Source organism: Chelonia mydas, chromosome 11 (assembly GCF_015237465.2).
Source record: "Chelonia mydas isolate rCheMyd1 chromosome 11, rCheMyd1.pri.v2, whole genome shotgun sequence".
Classification (NCBI taxonomy): Eukaryota; Metazoa; Chordata; order Testudines; family Cheloniidae; genus Chelonia; species Chelonia mydas.
The window spans coordinates 70,582,349-70,595,331 of record NC_051251.2 but is presented as its reverse complement, the minus strand read 5'-3'; the positions used below and the strand labels follow the sequence as shown (position 1 = coordinate 70,595,331).

Below are 12,983 nucleotides of genomic sequence, written 5' to 3'. Positions count from 1 at the left end.
TATTGAGAATTGTGTTAAAATTGAGGGCTATCACTTTAAATTTCAAAGATTTTCCTGGTCCTGCTTGCAGGCTGGGGGATCTACAGGGAAGCATGTGATCTAGGTATAGCAGGAAGCAATCAGTATGCAAAGAGCTAGCCTACAGTAAGGTGTGGTGAGTTGTGCCTCTTAAGGTGCAGTCTGCTTTGTCTGTCTCTGTTTTTTTGGTTCTCCTGTGTTAAGATTCTGGATTTTAAGAAATAAAGTAGTGGTGCAGTGCAACCTTCCAGCAAGAGCCTTTTATGTTTTTATCTAACCTTTCTTTTCCTGGGCCGTGAACGTAACAGGCTTCAGGGTGGGAGTGAGGGGTACAGGGCAGCAGACACTGATTTAGCACCACCTCTCCCTCATCTTCTCCTCCCCGCCCCGCAACCCCCTGGCTCCACCCTCCTCCCCTTCCCTTCCCTTCCCTTCCCCCTCCCGCCCCCGGATCCTCCCCCTTCCCTGCCCCAGCCTGCCCCCTGTTTTTCCCTCCTCCCCCTTCCCCGCCCCCTGATGCTCCGCCTTCCCCGCCCCCTGATGCTCCCTGCTCCTCCTTCCCTTCCGCCCCCTAACTCTCCCCCTTTCTCGCCCCCTGATCCTCCCCCGTCCCACTCCCTGGTCCTCCATCTTCACCCCCGTTCTGTCCAGGCTGTGAAGGGCCAGGTGCCTCGCAGGGACTACAACTCCCAGAAAGCAGCGCGCAGGGACTGGGGAGGGGGCGGGGCAGCAGGGGAGCGCGGTGACGTCATGGGACGGGGCGTGGCCTGCGTGAGCGTGCCGCGGAGAAGGACGCGGTAGCTCTAGCGGGGCGGCCGAGCAAGGTTCTGTGGCGTGTGGGGTGCCCGGCCCCTCCCCCGCCCCCCTCGGCTGCTTGCGGCACCGGGCACCACAGCGAGGCCGGGGCCGGGCAGCCGTTGGGGGCCAGGAGCCGCCGGTATCCGCCCCGCGTCCCCGTGGGGCTGGGGCCCCCGCGGGCCGCCGCGATGAAGTGACAGCGGGCGGGCTGTGCAGTGCGGCTGCCGGGCGGCCCCCTGTGCCCGCGGGGAGCGGGTGGCGCTGCCGGCGCGGACCCGAGCCGAGCGGCCGCGCCATGAGCTACCAGCAGCAGCTGGCCAACTCGGCAGCCATCCGCGCCGAGATCCAGCGCTTCGAGTCCGTGCACCCCAACATCTACTCGGTCTACGAGCTGCTGGAGCGGGTGGAGGAGCCGGCGCTGCAGGGCCAGCTCCGCGAGCATGTCATCGCCATCGAGGGTAAGGGTTGCGGGCCGGGCCGGGGGCTGGGCTGTCGGGGGCGCTGGGCCGGTGGGGTGGACGCTGCCTTGGGGGAGGGGATGGGACTGCGCCAGGGCCTTGCCTGCAGTGCCCGCAGGGCTGGATGCTGCTGTGCAGTCTGTTGGCTGTGCAGGGTGGGGGCTGCTCTGGGCTGTGCCTGTCCGGGGGCTGCCCTGCTTGGGGGAGCTGCACCGGCCTCCCTACCTGCAGAGCCCTTGCTGGTGGGTGCTGCCCTGCAGCCTGCCCGAGGGGTGGCTGTGTTGGTGCGTGGGCTGCTTTGAGGCGCAAGAGCGGGGTGGCTGGATCCGTCCTGTGCAGTGGATGCAGGGCTGGGTTCTTCTTTATCGCCCTCTTCTCCGCATGGGATAGCGCGTTAGTTTCTGTGCAGAGGAGCAGCGTAGATCTCCCACTTAGCTAAAGCTGGATTGGGCTGAGGCTTGGGACGGGGGAGCAGAGCACTGTGGAGTCAAGTTTCGAGGTGCTTGCAGATCGCTGCCAGGATAGGGAGAATACCGATCTTGTTAGGGCTGTGTTGAGGCTAAGGGATGAGTCTTTCCTGCATTCGCAGGGATTTGGTGCAAGGGGAATTCTTTGCCTTTCTGTTTGTGTTGTAAACCCTTATGCTATAAATTCCGATTTAGATATATTAAAGGGCAAGCAAGTTCTACAGCTGGTTTATAAGACAACAGTATATACAGTATAAGAATGGAGGTGTGGAGTCTGCAAAGTAGAGAGAACCAGTTTTACTTCATAGATGTGAATATGCATCTACCTATATAGGACAGTTCTGAGTAGGCTATTGAACTGTCTTGGATGTGCATGATTAAAAATCCATTGCTTCTGAAAACTCAGGTAAGAGAAGCTTTTTCTGTTAGATGTGTTGATGCAGCAGTATGGGAATGCATTGGAGGAAAAACCGTATATGATATAGGGAAGCTATCGAGGTCAAAAGTTGATGACCTGGACCAAATTTCGGGCAGTAATTACAAACTTTCGCAATAGCTTTCAGTATGCCTTTTAGTGTAGGGGACCTACTGAGTTATGACCTGTAGCTTTAACATGTATGGTGGTCCTACCATTAATCTGAAGCAGAAATCAAGTTAGCAGAAGAATAATTGGAATTGACATCTAGCTAAAACCATTCAGCTTGGGTTTCTGTCCTGTCTTTTTAAAAGCACCTGTTATGAAAACCTTATAGGAATAGATGCTGTTGAGGCACAGTCATTTGAAAGACTTAATTACCCATCTTGAGTTTTATGAAATACAATTTGCGTGGAGACATACATAGCGAGTTAGTATTTGAATAACATAATAGATCTGAATAGCAAAACACAATGACAGCAATGACCAATTTGATAAAAGACATAATTTGATCCAGTGATGCATGGGGGTCGGGGGAAGGGTTCAAACAAACACATCATACTGCTGTGTTTGCTTTGTGGTGCTTGTAACTTACCTGAAATCATGGCAAACGGTTGTCATTCTGCTTGCTCCTGTTTCTGATTCCTCTACTTTAATAAGTTTCCATTACCTTCAATGAAAAGTAATGTGCATTGTTGGGAGAATGTAACACGAGCAACCACTTTTTTCTCAGTACTGTCATTTTTTCTCCCTCAGGGAGAGAAAATGCCCTGCTTTAGAATGTTTTCATTGGTAGGTAACATTAGTTATGAAGGTTATGCATCATCTTCTGTAGATGAGATGCCCCGAATGTCCTGCTACAAACAAGTGCATATTCATCCCTCTAACAAGATTTTGGATTAGAAGAGGCTCTCTATAATGCATCAATTTTTCCACTAATCTCTTGATCCATCTAAAGGGAATGTGAAATCAAACTGTGTGTATAGCTATCTACATAGCATATAATTTATGTATGTAGTCTCATTTATCCCATATTATCTATATCTGGCTCACTTCATATGAAAATCACTGAGTTTTCTAATAAAACTAAGATGATGCATGGCAGTGCTGATATACTTCAAAAGCTGGGTCTAGGAGTTGATGAGTAAAAATTTCTTAAAGCATTTTGTAGTTGTGTTAGTTGCATTGGACAGTGAGTCAGGAAACCAGTAAAACTGACTCATGAGAAACATGAATGAAAAAAGAGATCTTTTAAAATCATGCTACCTTATGTTCTCAAGGCTTTCCTGGTAACTGAGACTCTTGTGTGGCATTCATTCTATTTAATCAACCATTGGATTGTAACATTCAGGTCAACAAGCGCACTCTTCATTCATGTTCAATTTGCTTTAAAAGATATAGACATCTTCAGGGATAATTTATCAGATCCACAGTAATTTCCTACAGTGTATAAGATTGCTGTACTCTCTATTAGCTCAGCTTCTTTTGGTTATATAAGAAACAAGTATCTGTACTTCTGTCTGAGCTTCATTGAACTTAGTGATATTTATGAAATATTGGTATATTCTCCAAGGAAGTTATCTTTCAAATTTGTTTGCAAGTTTGACATATTTGAGTAACAAAATGTGTGACTATATTGTATAACTTGCTGTGGTTTGTACAACTCCATAGTTATTAGTAGTCATGTGAAATGTTGGGGTGTAGTTGCAGGAAAACTGATATGTATGGCTTGACAAATTTTGGTTAAAATGGAGTATAACTTTGACACTTATACCTTAGCAGGTACAACAAATCTGGTGGTAGAGAGAAATATGCCTGATACCTCTACAAATGCTATACCTGCTACTGCTGGATTTCTGATGGAGTCAGATTAGAATGGATTTGGAATTTGAAATCTAATAACTGAGTGAGGCTTATTTTAATGAATTAAAAAATACAACATCATTCTGAGAACTCCCTAAGTAAAAAAGCCATTTATCTAACAAATCGCTTAAAAATTGTAAGTACCATAGATCTTTAATTTCTAAAGCTATTGTGACATTATTATTTTAACTTTAATACCTTTTAAAAAAGATATAATGGGTTATGTCAGTGCAGCTGCTGGAACAAGAACTATTGAAATATCTTGAAACTCAGCCAGCTACAGCCGTTGACCCCATTATACTTATGATTTTTTGTTGTTGTAATTTCTTTGCATTCATTTAGCCCTTGAGATGTATTTAGTCCTATAGAAGTAAGTGTATTTGGCAATCACTGAATGTGCTACCACACTGAACCTATATTATAGTATATTGCTTACCGTATATGACTCTCAAAGGTAGTGTTAAAGCATTACAAAAAATCTTGCTGATAGTTGTGAACTTGTGCAATATTTGTGTTCAAACACTGCTTGGAAATGTTTTGTTTAAAAACTGTTTAATTAAAACTTTTAGTTGTTTTTGTGTTTCATATATTTTGGCACAAGTCTGTGCCTTTGTCTTCAAGTTCAAACACCACCTAACTAACTGAAGTATAAAATGAGTTCTAATTTTCATTTGTGACACTTGAGATTTAATTGACTTACCGATATTCCTTAAATGTTACAAAACCCTAAGCAGTAACTGAAGAAAGTAATGTGTAGTATTCTTTGTGAAAAGTGTGTTAAAACAGGGCTGTTTTAAGAAATTTATCAAATATACCCTGAGATGCCCAAAATATTTGGGATTTAATATCTGAATGTTACAGCAGGTATGTTGATGCCATTAAGTGAAAGATAATTAATTAAATTGGATCAGTTTTCTTGTTCTACTCTCGCCTGCTTTTATCAGCTCTACCTAGCATTTGATTATAAAAGCTTAACCATTGAATGGTATTTCTAGCATCAGTAATATTTTAGTAATTCTTGGCAGTATTATAGGACATCATTTAGTGATCTGTGGTCTGTAATTAAGCCAACATTACCTACTATACCAAACTTTGTTGTGGTACTTCTGTTTGCCATGCACAACATAACTGACAGCTTAAGTTACTTGGTCTAGGTTTTGTCTTGTAATACATAATTTCTAATTCTTCATGCAGAGGCACACTTCTTATCCTTAATACAGCTACCACAACCTTCAACACTGTTCCCTCAACTTATCCTTCTGCAAACACAACTTTACCAAATTTCTCCCTGCCAATGCTATATATAGCACAACTATTAGTTGTGGATATTTGTTGTAGTCTGTGTTGGGTGGAGCTAATTTGGTAAAACATTGCTTCAGGTGCTGATCAGAATACATTCGCTTGTGTTGGGGAGAGGCAGGAACCCAGTGTGTGTTAAACACCAAAGGACTTGGGCTGAAAGATTAGCTTTAATTGACACCTGCAACGGATAAAAAAAAAAACTGGGTTTTTTCCATTCATTTGCTTCTTTAGGATGTATAGAAAGCCTAAAAGGTGGGGTTTGTGTGGTTTATTTTTTTGGCAGGGGTAAGGTGAGGGTATTTTACTTGAAAATTTTGGATATGTTAATTGGATAGCCTTCAAATTTGGTGAAGGTCTTTCTATATGTCCCAGAATGTTCAGTCTGAATCTCTCTCCCTTTTAATTGGAAGGGAGGAATAGCTAAAAGATTCAAAGGTGTAATGCCTCTAGAATGATAGCTGGCTACTTAATTCAGTAACTAAATTCTAGCAATTGTATTAAAAATAATTTTCTTCTGCATTGCTCATTGTTTGCTTTCACATCATGTGACTAGAGAAATAACATCAGTGTTTGAGAGTAGCTAAAACCTGAATTTCTAATTTAGGGGAGAAGGGCAGATGAGTTTTAATTTTTTTTGATGTATAAAATAGGTTCAATCCCAATTTTAGTTTTCTTTTGCCAGGTCACCTTTAAACCTCATGTCCTACTACTTGTAGTGGCATCTGAAACCACCCTGGGCGGGGGCGGTGGGTTGGGGAGGGGAAGGAATCTGGCTCTTAAAGCTGGCAAGCTCTGCTTCATATTGCTTCTTTTAGCTCTGTTGTCCTTGATCTGAGAGTACAGTAATAGTCCCACCACAGGAATAGTTCTAGTATATCAATACCAGGTATGATATGAGAATAATACAAAAAAATAGGGACTAAATGGTAGAGAAGGGAAAACAGAAGCATGTTGCTCATTTTTGGAGTTGGAATTGCATTAGTTTCTTGTGGTTACTAATTCAGAAACCACCATTATTGCATTAATAGCTGCAAGACACAAAATAAACACCTGCCTACTCATAAAAGAAACTTTACTTGGTATACCATAATGAGGTAGTAGCGTGACCCAGATAGCATAGAGTTATTGCTGTTGTTCCTGCTCAACTTCTAATCTGTCATGTGTGCCCCCTCATTCCCTATGAAAATGTGGTCATGGCTAAGTGATGATTAACACAACAGTGCATGAGCAATGTCTGTGCTTCCTTTTCACCTCTCCATCTAGTCAGTCCTAATGTACAATATTTTTAGGTTTTAGAAAACCTGACTTTGATGTGCTAATAAATTCAATTTGAATGGTATCTCATTTTTCAAGATCAGAGCTGGAGTATGTAGATGTAAGCAGTTGTACTTAATGTGTGCCTCCTTATAGGCCTTGAGGTAAGGCAGTTTATCAGGAGGTAACATGTTTCCGACAGATTCCTTTTAGGTAGGGGGTGACAGATGCTTACCTCTCTGTCAGGTCGTCGTGTATTGTCTGCCTCACAACAATGGTTGCTAAGCCTGATGCTAATCAAAAGACTGTAAAATCTACAGGAGAGAGAACCTACAGGAGAAAACAGCGCAGTGAGGGTGGTTCTGTTCATGACTAAGATCAAAGGATTATTCTGATATCGGAGGCAAGCTAATATCTCATGAATGGAAGATCACAGCCAAGTCTGGCTGTAGAATGCTGGACTTTGAGTGACTATTGCTCTATAAAACATTAAAATGTCTGGTTAAGTCCAGGTTCTAGAATGCATGTTATGATTTTATTTTATATGTAACCATTTGTTTCCAATATATCTATTTGCTATCACTTGAATCTGTATACTTGGTTAAATAAACTTGTTTTCACTATAAACATAAGTGCTGTGTGTTAAAGTGAGTGGTCTGAGGTGTAATGGTAAGCTGGCGTGTACTGTTCCTTTGGGAGCAGTAAATCTGAGTCTCCAGTGGAGTAGGGGCTGGATATTCCAGGGAGATTCTTGGAGGACTTTGGATTTGGAGTGTGCCTATTGCTAACCTGTAAAGAGACAGTGGGGCTACGTAGGCCTAGAGGGGAGTGCTCATGTTGCCTGTGGCTGGTGGAGTTAGGAAGCTGAGCCGTGGCAGACACGGACAAGGCTTGGCCACGGTAAGGACAGGTGGCAGCAAGGTGTCTCATAGCCTTGGGTATCCCTGAGGCATCATGTTTGGCATAGATCTAAAACATCTCTTCGAGATATAGTGGCTGCTTATTGTTAGTCTAACCTAATCAGGTTATTTAGATGTTGGACTGGGAAGGAGGAGAGTTGAATATATTTTTAAATATTTGAATAGCTCATACTAATGTGAGATTTATTTTTGACTTGTTTTTAGACACCCTGTGCTTTAGATCAGTGGCTCTCAACCTTTCCAGACTACTCTACCCCTCTCAGGAGTCTGATTTGCCTTGTGTAACCCCAAGTTACACCTCACTTAAAAACTACTTGCTTACAAAATCAGACATAAAAATACAAAAGTGTCACAGCACACTATTACTGAAAAGTTGCTTGCTTTTTCATATTTACCCTATTGTAAAATAAATCAATCGGAATATAAATATTGTGCTTTCATTTCAGTGTATAGTATATAGAGCAGCGTAAACAAGTTGTCTGTATGAAATTTTAGTTTGTATTGACTTTGCTAGTGTTTTTTATGTATCCTGTTATAAAACTAGGTAAATCTCTAGATGAGTTGATATACTCATTGGAAGGCCTCCATGTACCCAAGGGTAAATATACCCCTGGTTGAGAATCACTGCTTTAGTGCAGTGGTTTTCAACCTGTGATCTGCAGACTGTCTAAGATTTCCAAAGAGGTCCACACCTCCATTTGAAATTTTTTAGGGGTCGTCAAATGAAAACAGGTTGAAAAACCACTGGTTTAGTGCAAGACGTTGCTGTGATTCAGCAACATCATTAGAAGGTTTTCATCATTAGCTCTACCTCTGAGGTTTCTTTGGTGATAAGTATGATATTTTTTTTTTTGCCTGAGGTATTGAAACCTAGAAATCAAATGGCAGAGGTCATTGAATCAAAGTTCACGGAAGGGGAAGACTCTACCTATTTTCCAGGTATATGGAATAACTTGCCCAAATGCTATGTGGCTCTTCAGTTTGGATATTGAATGTGCTACTAAAATTGCTTAATATATATGTGTGGTTGCAAATACAAGTTCTGGGCTGACTTCTTTAACTAGTGGAGAAACACCCATGTGCATGTAAGTGTACTTCATGTTTAAGAATCATATTTAAATGAAGTGTATTTTGGCTGCAGTGCTGCTCATTCTCCACACTCTATTTTTGGGCTGGATTGCTGTCATTACTTGAGCTGCTGCTGCTCATTCTCTTACCATACTGAATAATTTAAACACTTTTGTAGCCATGGAACTTTGTACTGAAATACTGTCAAATCTTGAGCTGGGGCTGGGTTGCTATTTAAATAAGGTGTCTAAAGATCATCTGCTGTGTATGTTTATGAAGTGCTGATAAACTATGGCACTACGTGAATAAGCGTTAAAGGAAATAGTGCAGGTGGGTGCCAGTTGATGTAGTGTAGTGCAAAGGGTCTATCCTCATGAGATGGTCATGGACATTACACTTGTTTATCTTTGAAACAATGAGCATGCTATGCAGATCAACCCAAACAAGTGACAGTAAAATCTTGATACCACATTACCCAATAATATCATGTCGTGTTTTTGAGACACACCTATAGATTTTTCTGAAGGTAAAAAAAATTCAGGGCAATTTTTCATTTACATGCACATCCATGTGCCTTAGTTACTATGACTCAAGTTGTGCAGTGCTCTGAGCTGGTAAACCCCCCTGAAATTTAATAAATACAAAACAAACAAGTTTTCTAAGACTTAGTGTAAGGATTCTGAAGTCTGACAGCTTGGGGCTGTTGCAGGTCTGGACATGTATATCTATTTGGAAAGCTGGCAATCTCCTCCCCTTTCTAAAAGCAAAGCACCTGTTTCTAGCTGCAAGATAATGAATTTTAAAGATACTTCCAGTGACAAAAAAGCTGTCCCTAGCTCAGAGCTAAGTCTTGTCATGGTGGGTGTAGTTTTTTGGGCAGTGCTGAGAGAGCCCTGATTTTGGCAAGACAATAAACATTTTTGTGAAGGGGAGGATGGGGTCTAAATGAACTTCAAATCTTAGAGTAAGTCATGGGGAGGTGGGTTAGTAAGAGGGGGTTCAAGTGAAGCAGTCAAAAGTGCAGGATGAGTCTTAACACATGAATTTCTTTCACAGATCTGATTTGTATGTACTTCCTGTGTGTGTACGTGAAAAGACACCATGCGATTAATGGTGATTCTAAATAGGGATAGTGGTCTAAATGTATGCCTCTATACTATCAGGTGGTTAGAGCAAAACTGCATTAAAGCCGTTTTTATATTTCCACTATGGGGGGACAGATTTGTGATCTTGTATCCAACAGACTTTTAAGTTTGACAAAACAGAAACACTTCCCTGTTATGGGTGGTATGATAGTGTTGGTTCCTGACTGCACATTTGGTCAGCCCTCTCTATGCACAGTTAGTTCTACTAGCTTCAGTAGCATATACATAATTCATAATGGCTTGTATCAAAAAAGAAAAGGCATTCCTGCCAAATTAAGACTACAGTAGGTTTAAAAATCATGAAAATATTAATTACATAGTCTCAATTGCTTGGTTTCATTCTTATCTGGTGGATGATACATTCTGCTAATAGTTGAATCATGCAGTAATATGTTCTTAATTGATTGGGGTATGTCTTTCTAAAGGTAGAATTTTGTTTGCTTTTCTTCAGCTAATAAAAAATGACTGTAGAAATTTGTAGCTTCCTTTCTTCCAGCTTCTAAGAGGACACTAAATTGATGCCATTGTGATAATATCAAAAGCTTAGTGAAGGAGTGGGTATAGCTGATTAAAAATACAATGCTGTGGTAATACTCTGTTCTCAAGCCAGGGATGGACATTTTACTATTAACAGATGAGAATGACCTCTCTTTTCTTAAAGCAAAGAAATAAAATAAGAGATGCTCTTGCGATGAATTATTCTGATATCTTCAGTCAATTGTGTTATGAGGGTTTAGTAGATTTTCCAGGCGGTGTGCAGGCTTCCCATGCCTTTTTGTTTGGGAGTATTAGTGTACATCTGTACGGAATGATAACACAGCATAAATTAGAAGTTCACACTGCAATGTGTATAAAACCATTGTTTTTAATTTCTGTTTAAATTAGTAAGTCTTATGCACTCTGTAAGCAGTGTACATGCCGTAAAGAAAATCAGGCTCAAGCTTTAAAGTCAGATTTTGACAGATCTTATGCACTGAAAGTGAAAACACATACTGTAACATATAGCTCTCTTGTCCTGATGCATCGAGATCAAAGCTATCTCTACACTGCCTCATAGCTGAGACTGGGGGTGTGAATAGCAGTGTACACCAAAGCAGCGTGCACCTTTTGAAGAGGACTGCAGTAATGAGAACTAGGAACCTTTTAGTTCATGCCCACAGCATCCACATGGTGGCGGGGGTTACAGTGCAGCACTTTTGTGGGCTCTGCTATTCACACCTCTGTAGTTTAAACTGTGGGGCAATGTCCATGAGCTCCAAGACCATGCAAAGCTGACTATTAATTTTGGGTGCTCAATCTGAGCCACCCTAAAAGGCTTGACTTTTTCTTTCCAGGTAGTGGGTGCTTTTCCCATTAAATAGTGGTAAATTGTGGTGTCCCCCAGGAATCTGTACTGGGCCCATTCCTATTCAACATATTCATAAATGATCTGGAAAAAGGGGTCAACAGTGAGGTGGCAAAATTTGCAGATGTTACAAAACTACTCAAGATAGTTAAGTCCCAGGCAGACTATGAAGAGCTACAAAAAGATCTCTCAAAACTGGGTGACTGGGCAACAAAATGGCAGACGAAATTCAGTGTTGATAAATGCAAAGTAATGCACATTGGAAAACAATTCCAACTATACATATAAAATGATGGGGTCTAAATTAGTTGTTATCACTCTTGAAAGATCTTGGAGTCATTCTGGCTAGTTCTCTGAAAACATCCACTCAATGTGCAGCGGCAGTCAAAAAAGCAAACAGAATGTTGGGAATCATTAAGAAAGGGATAGATAATAAGACAGAATCATATTGCCTCTATATAAATCCATGGTACGCTCACATCTTTAATACTACATGCAGATGTGGTTGCCCCATCTCAAAAAAGATAGATTGGACTTGGAAAAGGTTCAGAAAAGAGTAACAAAAATTATTAGGCGTATGGAATGGCTGCCGTATGAGGAGAGATTAATAAGACTGAGACTTTTCAGCTTGGAAAAGAGATGACTGGGGAGGGAGTGTGTGTGTGTGGGTGATATGATAGAGGTCTATAAAATCATGACTGGCGTGGAGAAAGTAAATAAGGAAGTGTTTACTCCTTCTCACAACACACAAACTGGGGGCCACCAAATGAAATTAATAGGCAGCAGGTTTAAAACAAACAAAAGGAAATATTTTTTCACACAATGCACAGTCATCCTGTGGAACTCCTTGCCAGAGCATATTGTGAAGGCCAAGACTATATAACAGGGTTCAAAAAAGAACTAGATAAATTCATGGATGATAGGTCCATCAATGGCTATTAGCCAGGATGGGCAGGGATGGTGTCCCTGGCTTCTGTTTGCTGGAAGCTGGGAATGGGCGGCATGGGATGGATCACTTGATAATTACCTGTTCTGTTCATTCCCTCTGGGGCACCTGGCATTGGCCACTGTTGGAAGACAGGATACTGGGCTAGATGGACCTTTGGTCTGACTCAGTATGGCTGCTCTTATGTTCTTAAAATCAGGCACCTTTTGTTGAGCACTCAGAATCACTCTTCACTTCCAAAATCACTGTCTCAGTGGTTATTTTTATCTTAATCCTTTACTACGTAAACAAAATGATGATTAAAAACTGTTCTCATGTCCACTTTTCCTTTTTTAATAAAGGATTTGAGTCTTTTCACCACTTGGAAATGGTCATAATACTTAATTTAAGGCTATTTAATATTTGAAAATCCTTTGTAATTTGTCTTTGACATCCTTGTAAAATGAGTATTACCTACAGTTTCTGAATGAAGAAACATTGCTACTAGAGTTCCCTGAGGTTATAGCCACAAGTAAGAGTTCCCTTGCTCAGATTTCACCTCTCTCTCAATTGACCTGTCCTTGTTATCTAACATTGTGCATGATGTGAAGTCCCTTAGGCAGAATTCTTAGTGGATAAGAGTCTAAACTCGTGATACTGAAATTACTACCAAGGGATCACTGGTTCTTGACAGCAGTTGGACTGAGTTAGAAGAAACCATGATGAAACAATCTAAAAACAATATTTTCAGTGTTTGAATTCTTGGTACCTTAAACATTTTTACGCTTGGGTATCTGTTGGTCAGTGTATTTCACCTCAGTAGAGATGCTTAAGGCTCTTTTCCTGTTCCTCCTTTGAATTAAGACTCACTGCTGGAGTGCTGCAGCACTGCACTCTGATGTCTGATCTCCCTCCCAGTTTACTTGGCCTTATTCTGAGAGCTACTCTAGGATCACTGCTTTTCACAACAGAGCTTGAGAATATAAATCAATGGCTCCATGTCTA

The 12,983-nt window shown here is 41.5% G+C and overlaps 1 protein-coding gene across 6 annotated transcripts in view; it reads left to right on the top strand.

Moving 5' to 3' along the window:
- The first annotated feature begins 783 nt into the window (after window positions 1-783).
- The window catches only part of AGAP1 (ArfGAP with GTPase domain, ankyrin repeat and PH domain 1), a 684,170-nt gene continuing 671,970 nt past the window's right edge, over window positions 784-12,983 (top strand). For 3 of the 6 annotated variants that reach the window (XM_043525622.1, XM_037912087.2, XM_037912086.2), the window contains exon 1: window positions 784-1,274. In XM_043525622.1, coding sequence (XP_043381557.1) covers window positions 1,112-1,274 — 163 coding nt within the window. In that variant the 5' untranslated portion in view covers window positions 784-1,111. The remainder of the gene's footprint in view (window positions 1,275-12,983) is intronic. The other 3 variants (XM_037912089.2, XM_043525623.1, XM_037912090.2) reach the window with 2 other exon arrangements.